Genomic DNA, 13,352 nt, shown 5'->3' on the forward strand with positions numbered 1-13,352 from the left:
TAAAATGTTCTGAGGCTCAAATACACACATTTTAGCATTTGCCCAGTACCCACATTAAGACTGTTCCCTTCCACCTGAAGCTTAGGCCTAGGGTACCTGCTGAGTCCGTCTACATGCTATCGGCCCGTCTGGGCTCAGGAATCAACAATTCTAACAAGAATAAGTCACTCTATATTTCAGCTTTCGCATTGGTGTTCATAAGTAAACCATCTTTTTTTTCTGCAGTGCCAGCACAAGAAGTGATGAGCGCTGATGTGATGCGTTATAAACACACGTATGTGTGCTGTTGCCAAAGGTTGCCAGCTCTAGCCTATGCTTCTAAATTTAAAAAAAATTATGGGGTTTTAAGTGCCGAAACCACAATCTGATTATGAGGCACGCCGTAGTGGGGGACTCCGGAAATTTGGACCACCTGGGGTTCTTTAACGTGCACCTAAATCTAAGTACACTGGTGTTTTCGCATTTCGCCCTCATCAAAACGCGGTTGCCATGGCTGGGATTCGATCCTGCGACTTCGTGCTTAGCAGCCCAACACCATAGCCACTAAGCAACCACGGCGGGTCAGCCTACGCTTCTCTGATGAAGATAGTGACTATATACACATGTCAATTGAAACGCACCACTGAACCAAGAAAACGCTGCATATCCCTTGCGCTAAGAACAGAACAAGAAACGGCCATGAAAATCAGCAGCAACAGCCCATACAGCATCCTAGATCGGCGGTTCATTTAGGACGTTTTTCGAAGTTAAAATACCACTCACAAAAAATTAGTGTTGTGGTACTTCCATGCATACTATTGAATACAGACAACAACTTTTCCTTTCCGATACGGGCGCAAGTTTTAGCTGTGGAGCGATAGTGCGTCTACCATGTTACCATGAGACGTGTCTATACGAAACTAAATCTGTGCCTGGGCCTTGATATGGCAAATTATTCACAACTTGTCATGTGCTGTTGTGGTGTAGTGGTAAAGTACTGGGCTTGGGATCCGTTGGACACACTATCGAATTCTGGTGGTAACATTTTTTATTTTCACTCTTTTATCTCGTTTTTTTTTTCATTGCACTAAAATGCTCTCTGTTGCTTTCTGTATTCAAAAAAATATATACAGTGACCAGGCACCGTGTATTTCATGCTCTAGAGCTGCTTTTCACACCAGATCTCAGCACCTCCCAGTATACCATGCCTGTCCAGCGCTCCAGCATCCAGCGCATGACACTGGGCCCATAATTCAGCATGGTACTGGACACTGGACACTGGGTTTTGCAATAAGAAATGTGCTTCTGAAATAGCCTATTTTAACTTCGAATGCATTTCTCCACTTCACTAAAAAGTGGTTCAGGGCCCCTTTGAAGAATTGTCAAAGCAAATTGTCAGTACATAAATGATGTCTAGCAATGACAACTGGTGACATAGAAGCAACATTTGGCAAATTTCTGAACATATGTGAAGAGTTGCTTCTATGAAGAGGTATTTTACAGATGCTGTATATTCCTGTACAAGAGCTGTGCTTTTCTGCCCCCTATATTTGTGTTCGAATTTCTTGGGTATGGCTGACACTACACATAAATAAAAGGTAAATACATAAACATACACTATGTGCCTCAACATGAAAACATAGCCAACCTGAAGAAACTCGAGGGCGCCCTCAAGTGGCAGCACACGCTCCTGGAATATCCGGTTGTTGAGGCGAATGCGGCGGTACTTCTCTTCCGTCGGGTTGTCTGCTATGTTGTTGAGGTACTTGCACAGCGTCTCCACACCAGCATCGACCTGATCAAGATTAACAAACAGGACTCTTTAAACCTCTTTGTATGAGCATTGCTCCAACACTGAGGCAAGAAAACAAATTATTTTATGCAAGATGTGGTGCAGAAAAAGGTGTATAGATTCTATGTAGACCCAGCTGGTGGCCGTGTGCATTTTTTTCATCTACATGTGCCCAATGTATGTATATATTTCTTTTGCCTCAAATGAAGGTTTCGCTTGTGAGTCAGCTATGTGTCAGCCTTCTTTATCCTATCTGTGAACTTTATGATACTTCAGTCCACACGCACCTTGGACTGTGGTGAATTGCAGGTGTGGATGAGAAGACAGGAGGTGAGTCCCGGCTCTTCGGACATCTGCTCATAGAGGAATTGGCGGATACGCAATCGGAGCTCCTCGTACGGCAGCCGTAGCTCGGGCCCCAGAAGTGGGTGGCCAAACACGACAGCATTGTCGCCAGCCTGCGGCCCTGACTCAAGCACAGCCTGCAAGCAAAGCACACGGGACTGTGGTTGCCGAAATTTTGACCATCACATTTCTAGGCCTGCTAATGTCACTCGGGGACTCCCACAATGGCACTTATGTCTAGGCTAAGTCGAGATAAGAAAAAAAAAACATGTTAAATCGAGACCATAATATGCAAAATAGGGGCTAAATATGTAGCTGCAACAATAAAGTTTTTTTTTTGCGCTTCAGAATGGGAGAGCTTTAGGAACTGTTGTGTTCTCAGTTTCGGTTTCAGATGTTTGTACAACTGGCACCACGCTGTGCCCAACATTGTAAGCGTACCCCTGTATTCCCTTTCCCCTCAATTGAATAAACTCCATCTATGTTTGGTCCCCGTTGAAGGAAGTACTCTCTTTTTCTGTGGCACTCTGTGCCCTCAACCGTTGGCTTACTCCGTAGGCCCCACGTTTCAGTAGCCCCATCGAGGCAACTACAACCTCATGAAAATACAACAGGAACATCATAAGTTTACCCCATTGCAGCATGCCTGGCTGCTTGTGCAGGAAGAAAAATTAATTTTCAGCACATTAAATTGTGATTATATATGATCAACTGCCAAAATCAGTGTCCCAGGAACAAGGTTGTTGGCACAAAGTTCAGCAAGGTGGAAGTGAAGGCCGCAAGTCGCACGACAACCATGTTTTATGTTTTGCATAAGTGCCCAATGACATCAAACTCTCTCAAAGACCACTGTGAATATAGAATCTTAGTTTGAGAAAGCTGGCTATTGATCAAGTCTACAATTGAATCTTGTTACAGTAGAGTTACGTTAATTCGACTCCGGTTAATTCGATTTTCCAATTAATTCGATACCAACCAAAAGTCCCGGCCAGTGCCCATACGTAATTATTGGCTCGACCTTCCGTCATTTCAATCTGAAAATTGGCCTTCGGCCGAATAATCCGAACTTAACTAGACAGCTTCGCCGCAATATAGCTGTTATGCGGTGAAGCATGCCGAAAATAGGAAGGGACCACCATCGCGGGACATAGTATGCGTTTCTTAAATACACAGGCGCGCACGCACCGTCTCTGGTCACAGTGTGGGCGCTTAGACGCCAAATAAGCATACTGCCAGTCATTCAGAGCTATTTCTGACGCTGCTGTGGCGATTCGAGCTCTCGTTTCGCCCGCCATGCGTCTCGCAAATGATAAATTATGAGTCACGCCGTATCGGGGGACTCCGGACATTTGGACCACCTGGGGTGCTTTAACGTGCACGTAATTCTAAGTACACCGATGTTTTCGCATTTTGCCCCCATCGATATGCCTAGTACACGTACTAGGCATATCGGTGCTCGTACTGTGAAAGGAAATACTGGGTGAATGCGTGTATAACTAAGAAATACATACTGTCCCGTGACAATAGCCCCTTCCCACGCTTGTTATGCTTCACTGCAATAGGTTTGCGTATGCTTCACCAAGTAACATTTATGTACAGAGGCGAAGCTGACTTTCGGAAACCAGCATTATGCAACGCACCATGCTTTCCAAGCTTCTAAGCCAATCGCGAGGACCACAAAGGTGGAGTCTGTACCATTGCTTACAGCAGCGAATTCTTTCAATAAAAACACGGCACCCAACGGCAAGAAGCTTCACAGCGAACGTGGAAGCAGCTAGGCCTAGTGCTGCCACAGTGGGGGGCTACGGCTGCCAGCGGATCTGCGTGCGAGAGCGCCGGTTCGAGGTGGCGAGGTAACCAAAATGGCAGCGGTGGTGGCTTTGATTAATGCTGTTTCGGAACTCCGGTCACGGCAATACGTCCGGAAAATCGGACGGCGAAGAGTTCTTGCGTCCGAAATACACTGACTCTATGGGGTACTGCGCGGTGCCGAAAAGCCGTCTAAATTATCGGGAATCCGGAAAGTCAATTGTTGATCGTACACTGGCAACTCCTCCAGCCAACGACAGGGCGTCAGAGAGAGAGAGAGAGAGAGAATAAACTTTATTCAAGAACCCCGGTCTGGGTTCACCCGCTTTGTTCTAGTTGTCTGCCAAGCCGAGCGTTGTGATGAGCTCGATCATGGCACGTACGTAGTCGGAGGAGGAGTCCGCCAGCCACTCCTCAAGTGTCGTAGGTCTACGGGTGGGTGAGAGTTCGGCAAGGCTAGCCTGAATAGCGAGACGGCTCGCCGGACAATCCCACAGAATGTGAGCATTATCCGGGAAGCCGCCACATGCCATGCAAGCAGGTTCACCAGGCAAACCTTGTATGTAGTGTTGGAAGTGTGGGGACAAGAGAGAGTGCGTCTGTGCACGCCTCCATAGTGCCGCCTCTCTCCGCTTCATGTGTGTGTCCGCTTGTGGATACTTCATGGAGTTGTTTAGTAACTCGTCAAGTTTTTCACGCCTTTCCACCTGCGCGAAGGCATATTGCTCATTCAGACTCAGTGGATCCGGCCACCACAGAGGAGGGTCCGGGAGATTTGCGCAGGATGTGGCATGTGCCACTTGTTAATGCTGAGTGTAGTGCTGCGGCTGGCGTCTGGCTGCGAGTGCCCTGCATGCAGCCTGGCTATCTGTTTGAATGAGCAGATTTCGTTCGTGTGGATTTGGCATGGTCGCGGCTTCCACGATAGCTGTGAGTTCCGCTTGATGTGATGTAATATTGCAGTGTAGGTCCCATGATAAAGGTGTATAGTCAGTTGCCACCCCTGTACAGAAGCCTTGATTATTTAGAGAGGCGTCTGTGTATAGGATCCAGTCTTCGGTGTCATCCTTGAGGTGCAGTGCTCGACTTTGTAGTCTTTCTGGTTGTGTGTCTGCCCCCATTTTTCAAGGTATTGGGTCGACGGTAATACGGTCTAGCGTGTCCCCCGGGGGATATTGTTGTTCCCTGTCTGGGCATTGTGGGACATCGTAGCCTAGATCACGCAAAAATGCTCGTCCCTGTCTAGATAGCTTCAGGCGACTAAATTGCGCCTCTTGGTGAAGTTGTTTCAGCTCATCCAATTTAGGCAGCACTGCCGTCTCATCGACTCGGTTGGATCGCGAATATGCAGGGGTGCCTAGAATAACTCTCGTTATCTGCCGGAGCATGGTTTCAAGTTTGCCTTTTTGTGTTTTGGTGACTTGTAAGTATGGATATTGGTACAGTATTCGAGGTATAGCCAGGGCCATCGTGAGTCTTCTGAGTTGGTGCTCTTTGATACCTCTCACCCTTTGTGTTGTTCTTGTCAGTAGACTCTTGACTTCATGGAGCTGCTGAATTGTTTGCCGCACCCAAACGTCCGCCTTACCATTGTCCTGCAGCCAAAAGCCCAGGACCTTGATATGCGTTTTTCTCAGGACAATATCTTGGTTCACTTGTAGTGTTATTAGCTTTCGTTCCTCTTCTGCTTGCGGTTCTCTTTGGTTGGTTACCACAATGTGCTCGCACTTGGCACTGGACAGGGTGAGGCCCCTTTCTTGAAGTTATAGCGCTGTGACATTAATACTTGTTTGCAGTGTCTCTTGAATTTCAGCTGGAGATCCTCTGCTGGCCCAGAGCGTAATATCGTCCGCATAAATTGTAAAGTGAAGGTCTTCTACACGCCTCAAGAGGGTTGGCAGCTTGCTTAATGCTAGCGAGAATAGTGCAGGTGAAAGAATCGACCCTTAGGGTACACCTCTTGTCAGGTACCTTTTTTCGGACTCTTCTTCGTTTACCTTCACGGTAACCGTGCGATTTGTAAGAAACCCTTTTAGGTAGTTGTAAAGCTTTTGACCTGGTTGCATGGTCTGCAGTCCTTCGAGTACTGCTTGGTGGGTAACGTTATCAAATGCTCCCTTGATATCCAACCCCACTACGGCTCTGAGTTGGCTGCTGCTCTGTGCTCTGCATATTTCTTGTATGGCAAGCATCGCATCCTGCGTGCACATGTGCTTTTGAAAACCAATAACTCGAGGATCGACAGAAGTGCAACATTCCTGACGCCATAGGAGTTGCGTAAGGGCCATTCGTTCCATAATCTTTCCCGGACATGATGTTAAAGGAATGGGTCGCAGGTGGCCAATGGCGCTTGGGGTCTTATTGGGCTTTGGTATTGGGATCACAGTAGCCATTTTCCAGGTCTCCGGTATGTCACCACTTCCCCAAGCTTGGTTTACGATAGCCAGGAGCTGTTCCAGTTGTGTGTCTGGCATATTTCGTAGCACCTTGTCTGTGATGCTGTCCGGTCCTGGTGCCGTGTGTCTTTTGCTTGCATTGATGGCTGCTTTATAAGCTCTCCAATTGTAAATGGCTGGTCTGCAGGCACCTCGCCGCAATCTTGTGTGGATGGTAGTTGTCGCTGATCTTTCTGTAAGGTGGCCGAAGGGAAGAAATGGTTGGCTATTTGTTCTGCGAGATCGTGTGCTCCAATTTCCTCCCTCAGTTGGATTGCCTCCAGATGGTTCTTTCTCCTGGATTGCCCAAGAAGCACCGGAAAAAGCGACCAGGCTCGGCTTGTGTGCATGTTGTTTCCGGCTTGCTCGCATATCTGCATCCAGTTGTCAGTTGCGAGTTTGTCGGCGTATTCTTGCGCCTCCTTGGTGATGCTATCTATACGGGCTTTTAAGCGCTTGTTCAGCTTGTTCTTTCGCCATTTTCCGAGTAGCTTGTGCCTATTGTCCCATAGATTCAGTAGGTGTCTGTCTATTTGCAGGTGGTCTTCAGTTCTTTGCACTGTCTTGGTAGTGCCCTTGTGCACAGTGCATAGTGTTTTCGCCCATTCTTCCGGGTTATCAGAACGCGCTCCTTGGAGAAGACTCCTGAAAGCATCCCAGTCTGTGATATTTGTGGCTGTAGTGCGATTTCTTTTAGTCGTGCATTGCTTCTGTGGTATGCGAATGATTATTTCTATGATGCTGTGATCACTACCCAACGTTTCCCCGGTGTTTTTCCACTCCACTTCCTTAGCTGTCCGGCCCCAGGTCAGGTCTGGGTTTGTGTCTTTTTCCACTGAATTTCCAATATGAGTGGGAGTTTCTATGTCATTCAGAAGCGATAGGTGGGCATCACTTGCATTTCGTAGGAGCTGCCTTACATTTGGCATACTATGATTGTAGCCCCACGCCTCATGGTGGCTGTTGAAGTCGCCTACCCATAGCAAGTCCTTTTTGCCATGCTCTTTGAGCAAGCTCGTCCATGCTTTGCGATAAGCCCCTCCTTTAGGAGTACGGTAGGTGTTAATAATGGTTAAGTCGTATCATTTGAAGAAGCGGCATTTAACCAATATGCTTTCCTCTTCCCCGTTGTTCATATGACTGAGGTCCTCGTGTAAGGCCGTATGTTGGTTCGCCACCAGTGTCACCGTCATTGTAGGATAACTAATCAGATCATCATCGGTTAGCCTTCGGGACCGGTGCGTAATACTTGGATTGTTGTAGGCCATGTAACCCAGTAGGGAGATCGGTGCATTGGTCTCCTGAAGAGTTATTATGTCCGGCTTATGCGCAGTGTGTGTGAGGTATTGTATTAGAGAGTTCTTTTTATGGCGTATTCCTCTACAATTCCATTGCAATATGGTAACAGCCATTTCGTGTCACGAGTTATGTTTGCTGTCATTAATCTCCATAACTGCTAGAATGGCCTTGTTTATAGGGGTGCGCTTCCTCCCTTGCGGGGAGTCGTTTTCTAAAGGTTCGTTGTAAAGTTTCCACGCTTTGCGTTAGCGCGGCAAGTTGTTGTGTAATAGCAATGAGTTGTTTTTGCATTTCCGCTACTATTCTGTCGCGTTCTGCATCTTCTTTTCTCAAATCTACTTGTTCTTTTCGAATTTCTGCTATTTCTTTGAGAATGTAGGCAAGCGTGCTGTCATTTGTTGTTTCGTGGGTTGGGTTTTGCTGTGTTCCTGTATGCAGCTTTCCTGACCGTGATTCTTGTCGTGCATGCGACTCAGTGGGGTTATGAGGAGGGTTAGTTTTGTTTTTGTCATCAGTACGACCCTGAGGAGTGGGAGCTGGTGGACTTACCTCTGCCCGTGGCCTCCATGCTCCTTTGACTTCTGCACCACCTTGTTGAGGTTTTTTGTTTGCCTTGTTCTTGACGTTGTTCGTTAGTGGTGTAGTGCCCTTGTGTGGTTGTCGCCTACTGAGGTAAGGTAGGCTGCCGTAGTTTTCTGAGCGCCTCAGCACATTCTCAGGTGTTGGTTCTCTTAGGCAGTCGAAGCGATTCTGTGTCTTCAGCGTTGGGTAGTTGGTGTCGTTTTTAGGTGGTGGCTTATTGCGGTATGCTTTCGGGTGTCGATTGCTCGTGTTTTCTTTCCTTGACGTGTGTTGCTTGCGTTTTTCGGCCACCAATCTGGCCATGCGGTCTGCTTGTTGTTTCTTTGGACAATCGGGATCTCTTGCCCCATGAGGCCCACCGCAGTTCGCACACTTCATTTCGCACTCGTGCAGTGTTCTGTCCGGTCTTTGGTCCGGTGGGAATTGAAGCCCGCATTGTTCACACCGCACAAAATTCCGCGCATTGGGGCAGACGTCGGCTCGGTGCCCAATTGTGAAGCATGTTGAACACTGGACCGCCTTGGGACGGAATGGTTGTATTTTGGTGACTGATCTCCCAAGTAGGGCTCTCTTGGGTAGCTCTGGTCCCTTGACAGTGATGAGTATAGCTATTGATCGGCCCAGTCTTGTCGCTGCTAGAAGTTCCCGATCTTCAAGCGTTATGACTGTTGTCAGTTCGTCGTCCGGGATGTCAAGTGGGAGCCCTTTAACTACACCCCTTGCGTTGTCCGGCTCATGCGCCTCGTATGCTGTTATTTCGTGTTGTTCCCCTCCGAACTGCAATGTCTTGAGTGCGGCGAGCTTCTGCGTCGCAGATTCCCGCCGGCTTTCCGCAACTACAAGGTTCTGCAGCTGTCTAACTTGGGTAGTGACGTCCCGAGATTCAGTTGTCGTAAGTCCAGCTGCTGCCGTGATGGCAGTGCTTACATGGTAGGGCATGGCTTCTGTTAAGTTGATTTTAGTCCCCAGCCGCAGAATGACGATCTTGGGCTTGGCGTGGCGTATCACGGTTGGAATAGTAATGAATTCTTCCTCACCGTTTTGATCGTGCGGTTCCATGGTTGCCTCTTTGTCCATGACGCTTCAGGCGTCGACGTGCCCAGCCGCTGGCGAGGCTCCGGCGGTTAGGGTTAGCGACTCCTTTCACACGTAGTCTTCGGAGGAGCAGCCGTAGAGCTTCGAAAAACCATTCAACTCACCCCAAATTGCGTCCTGAAGTGCCGGTCCACTACGCGTTGCTTTGTGCCGAAAATGGCACCAATGCTTGTTGATATTTCTGGTGTTTCAGGTGATTTCAACAAAGCCGTTCCATCGCGCGTCATGTCGACTCGAGCCGGCGTCCGCGTTCCTCTTGTCAAAGACGATTCATTACGATTCTTGTCTGTTATTCGAGCGAGCATTACCTCGACTTTCGACCCTTTCAATAACATTACAGCTAATTTTCCCTGATAGAGGCACAAATTCCCTGAGTTTTCTCTGAGTTTTTCCAGGCTACTCAAGATCCCTGAGAATTCCTGGTTTTCCCGGTTGGTAGACACCATGGATCATTAATGGAGCCTAGCACACATTCTTTAATTATACTCGCGCGCACGGTCCGTGCGCCGTAAAGCAGAGAAAAATCATGTGTGTTTTGGGAAAGCAAGGGAAAAGAAAAGAGGTAAGATAAAGCTAAGAAAGTCGAGGGGAAGTATAAAGACTCTGGAGGCCTGCCGGTAAACTTATTAGGCATCTTGGCTCATGTGCGTGTGCAAATTAAAGAACACGTCCTCTCGTAAAAGCGACCCCCCCACCCTGAACATTTGTTATGCCTGCACTGCGGCAAAGCTAAATTTAAAGGGCCCCTCACTAGGCCCTACAGCAAATTTTGGTTATATGCTTAAAGTTGCTACGCGTCCTCTAGGGAGCGTTCTGCCGCAAAAATTTTTCAATTCGGCTTATTAATAGCCGAGATAGAAATATTTCAGTGCCATGAACCCATGCTTTCAGGAAGCGAGCTCCACTGCATAGCGAGAAACTGTCCACTCGCCCCATATAGCCTCCGCAAGCGAAATTCCTTCCCTGCGTTCTCCCATACCAAACCTCGAGGATTGCGTGACACATACGTCCCAGGCCCAGCCTTCAATTTTTTTTCTCCTCACTTTTTTTTCTCCTTTTTTGCGGCGCTGCACATGAGCTGTTGCGATTGTATGGTTTCGCGCAGCACACAATTTTGCGCATTGTGCACAAGGACACACGATTTGTGGTATAATTCTTGCTACATGAATACTGAGGCAGAACAAGTGGAACACAGAGCATGATCACATGCTGGAACACAGTAGAAAATGGCATAGTTTTGGTACCTGCACAAATGACTGCACAACCGTGAGAACAAGGAGATGAAGCGGAAGTATATCTCTCTTGCTTCGGTGCAAAGTAAAACAAAAAACACACAGACATTCCGTTTGTGTGTTCTATTATTTCTCGACACTTCCGTTCGTCAATTCAAGCAACAGATCACACAAATAACAGATGGCGCCTTGAATAATTCTTGAAGTCAAGTGTCACCACGAGCAACATGACACTGCGGACCCGAGTACGTCACCGTCCAGCTTGGAGTGCATCAGCGACGAGGAGAAGGAAAAATGGCATTCAGATTGAAATATCAGTCCTTTCCATGGCGCGTACCAATGTAATTCTTTGCAAACACGATCATTGGCGCGCATTGTGTGCTCTGTGCTTGTCAGCTCAAAAAGGCCACACCTGGTGAGGGGCCCTTTAAAGGCAAATTCTGCCAGGTGAATCGACGGCCTTTTTCGGCACTTTCTGCCTTATGTTTGCCTTTTGTTTCATTCAACCAGTGTTGTCAGTCCCGTCAGGATCGAAATAATGGAAAACAACTGTATAACAATGTCACAAAAATATCTTTGTTAACATTCAGTATAAGCACATACACTAGAAAAAAATTCAGCCAGATCTGTGCTAAGGAAATGCAAATGTAACGGCTTTGACGAGTACTCAAGCATCTAGATTTTGATGGCCAGTCAGTGGTTTGCCATGTCAGCGCATGGCACAGGAACAACGTGAAGTTATGTACATGTGCTTTGCACTGTTGCTAATGCACCATTGCCACATAACCGGTATGATCACACGAGCGACACATTGGCTTGTCAGCTGCACTCCAACCAAACAAAGCCACTAGTCAAAACACGCGGTCGCGTCTATAATGCGCCATTTCATGTCACCCTTGCTGAGTACACCTGAAAACCGGTTTTTCGGACACAGAGTGAGCTGTTTGTTGACCTGAACCAATCTATTAAGGTTGTCAGTCTAACCCGTACGTGCAACTTCACATTCTATTATCAATAAGGTCAAATGATATAAACATTAACAGTGAGCTTCCTGCGATGGTTTAGCTACTCCAATGGTGGTCACAAATTTTTTTTCTTAGCCGTACTTGCCAAGGCTGCTAGGCCTAACCAGCACCATTTTGTTGGCAACCAAAGTTTCGGTTTGGTGCCAAGTCGAGATGGTGCAACTTTGTTCATGGCCGCCATGTTTGCAGCATCGCATGCACAAATCAAGTCGGAAAAATTTACCAATATACAATGTGGAGTTTTAAATTTTAATTGCCATTATACATTGGTTGAAGGAGTTGATGGCTATGCCACGGGGAAGTCTGAATTGAACAGGTCTAGTCTACAAAATCAGGCATCTGAAAAATCTGCTGGCAAATGTACTCAACATATGCTGGTGCCATGCAAGCCACATGCAAGCCAAAATATTGTTCACTATAACCGACACCGTGTGGCCCATGCAGGTTTGGTTTTTGTTATAGCAGGAGATTACGCCATCAAAATAAAGCATGACCAACCAATTTTATAGTATTTAATTCATTATGTTCAATAATTTGTTACATCAAGGTTCGATTGCATTTGAAATATTGGATTAGACTTCATATACATGGCCCTGTAGAAAGATGTCTAATAACTTAAAGGACCGATTGATTGGTTAGGCTTAATGTTCCGAAGCAGCACAGTGGTCCCCGAGATCAGCTTTAGCAACGAGCTCAGATTAAATTTGACCACCTGCACTTGTTCAACATGCACTGAAAATGTATTCCATGACAATACTGCATTCCAACAGCATTGGAAGGTAGCCATTGTGGCCAGATATCCGTGGCCACTGTGCTGATGTTCAAACCTATTCAGTAGCATTTTAGTAATACCATTAGCCACTGAGCCAACACAGCTGATTGGTATACAAGAAACTGATGAGGATATCTAGAATAAATAGGGAAGGTAACTGAAAAATAAGGCAAACAAGTGAACAGAGCACGAAGCAGAACCTCGTCATAGTTGACATCTGCGTAATGCGAAGCATTGAGTGAATTGTTGCTGCACAAGACGCTGATGCGTGCCAAGCTGGTGGAGCCCAAGTGGTATGCATTTAGTTTTTCTATTACGTAGTGTTTTAAGGCAGCGACAAGAAACTGCAATGATAACAGGCTGGTGAGTGATGTTGGAATGTCAAGCAAAACAAAGTTGGGGACACATTCTTGGACAGCCACTTTAGAGATACCGCTTTCAGTGCGCAATGATTGGTGGGCTGAGCAAAACCACTTGAATCGTACAAAGCAACGTGTACTGCATCTTGTTCAAATGATAGTATTGCCGAAAAAGATTGTTGGAGAATATGTCTGCTAGCTGTTCACGGGTGGCTGCCATCTTTCTGATACATCGTATAGCCTGTTTCACATGGAAGCGAGGGCGCGGCGGTGGTCGTGGCGGCTGAGTGGCACCACGGCGCGCAGACGTAGCTTCGTTTCACATGCTCGGTTTTGGCGTGGTGCGTGCCGCTGTGATGCACAGTGTTGCTTGCGGAAAGTGCCCGTGAGCTGCGGGTACTGGCGGTCTTCAAGAGCTGCGCCTTGCTCCACATTTCCATGTTTTGGCACGCTTGAGCTGCTGGTTTGACGAGCGTATTAAGTTGGTGCCCCACTTTTGTGCTTGTAAACCTTGCAAAAAATAAAAACACTGTCTATTGAATGGTTAATACAACATTTTTATTCACATTTATGTTGCTTTTAACTTTTTATAGGCGACAGCTGAAAAGTTTCGCTAAGTACACGCACA

The 13,352-nt window shown here is 47.0% G+C and overlaps 1 protein-coding gene across 2 annotated transcripts in view; it reads right to left on the minus strand.

Moving 5' to 3' along the window:
• Gint3 (GDI interacting protein 3) overlaps window positions 1-13,352 on the minus strand; it is a 54,020-nt gene that overhangs the window by 28,601 nt on the left and 12,067 nt on the right. For both annotated transcript variants that reach the window (XM_075695036.1, XM_075695037.1), the window contains exons 4-5: window positions 2,059-2,253; window positions 1,628-1,774 (exon numbers count right to left, since the gene is read on the minus strand). In XM_075695036.1, coding sequence (XP_075551151.1) covers window positions 1,628-1,774; window positions 2,059-2,253 — 342 coding nt within the window. The remainder of the gene's footprint in view (window positions 1-1,627; window positions 1,775-2,058; window positions 2,254-13,352) is intronic.

This window comes from Dermacentor variabilis, chromosome 6, assembly GCF_050947875.1.
Source record: "Dermacentor variabilis isolate Ectoservices chromosome 6, ASM5094787v1, whole genome shotgun sequence".
Classification (NCBI taxonomy): domain Eukaryota; kingdom Metazoa; phylum Arthropoda; class Arachnida; order Ixodida; family Ixodidae; genus Dermacentor; species Dermacentor variabilis.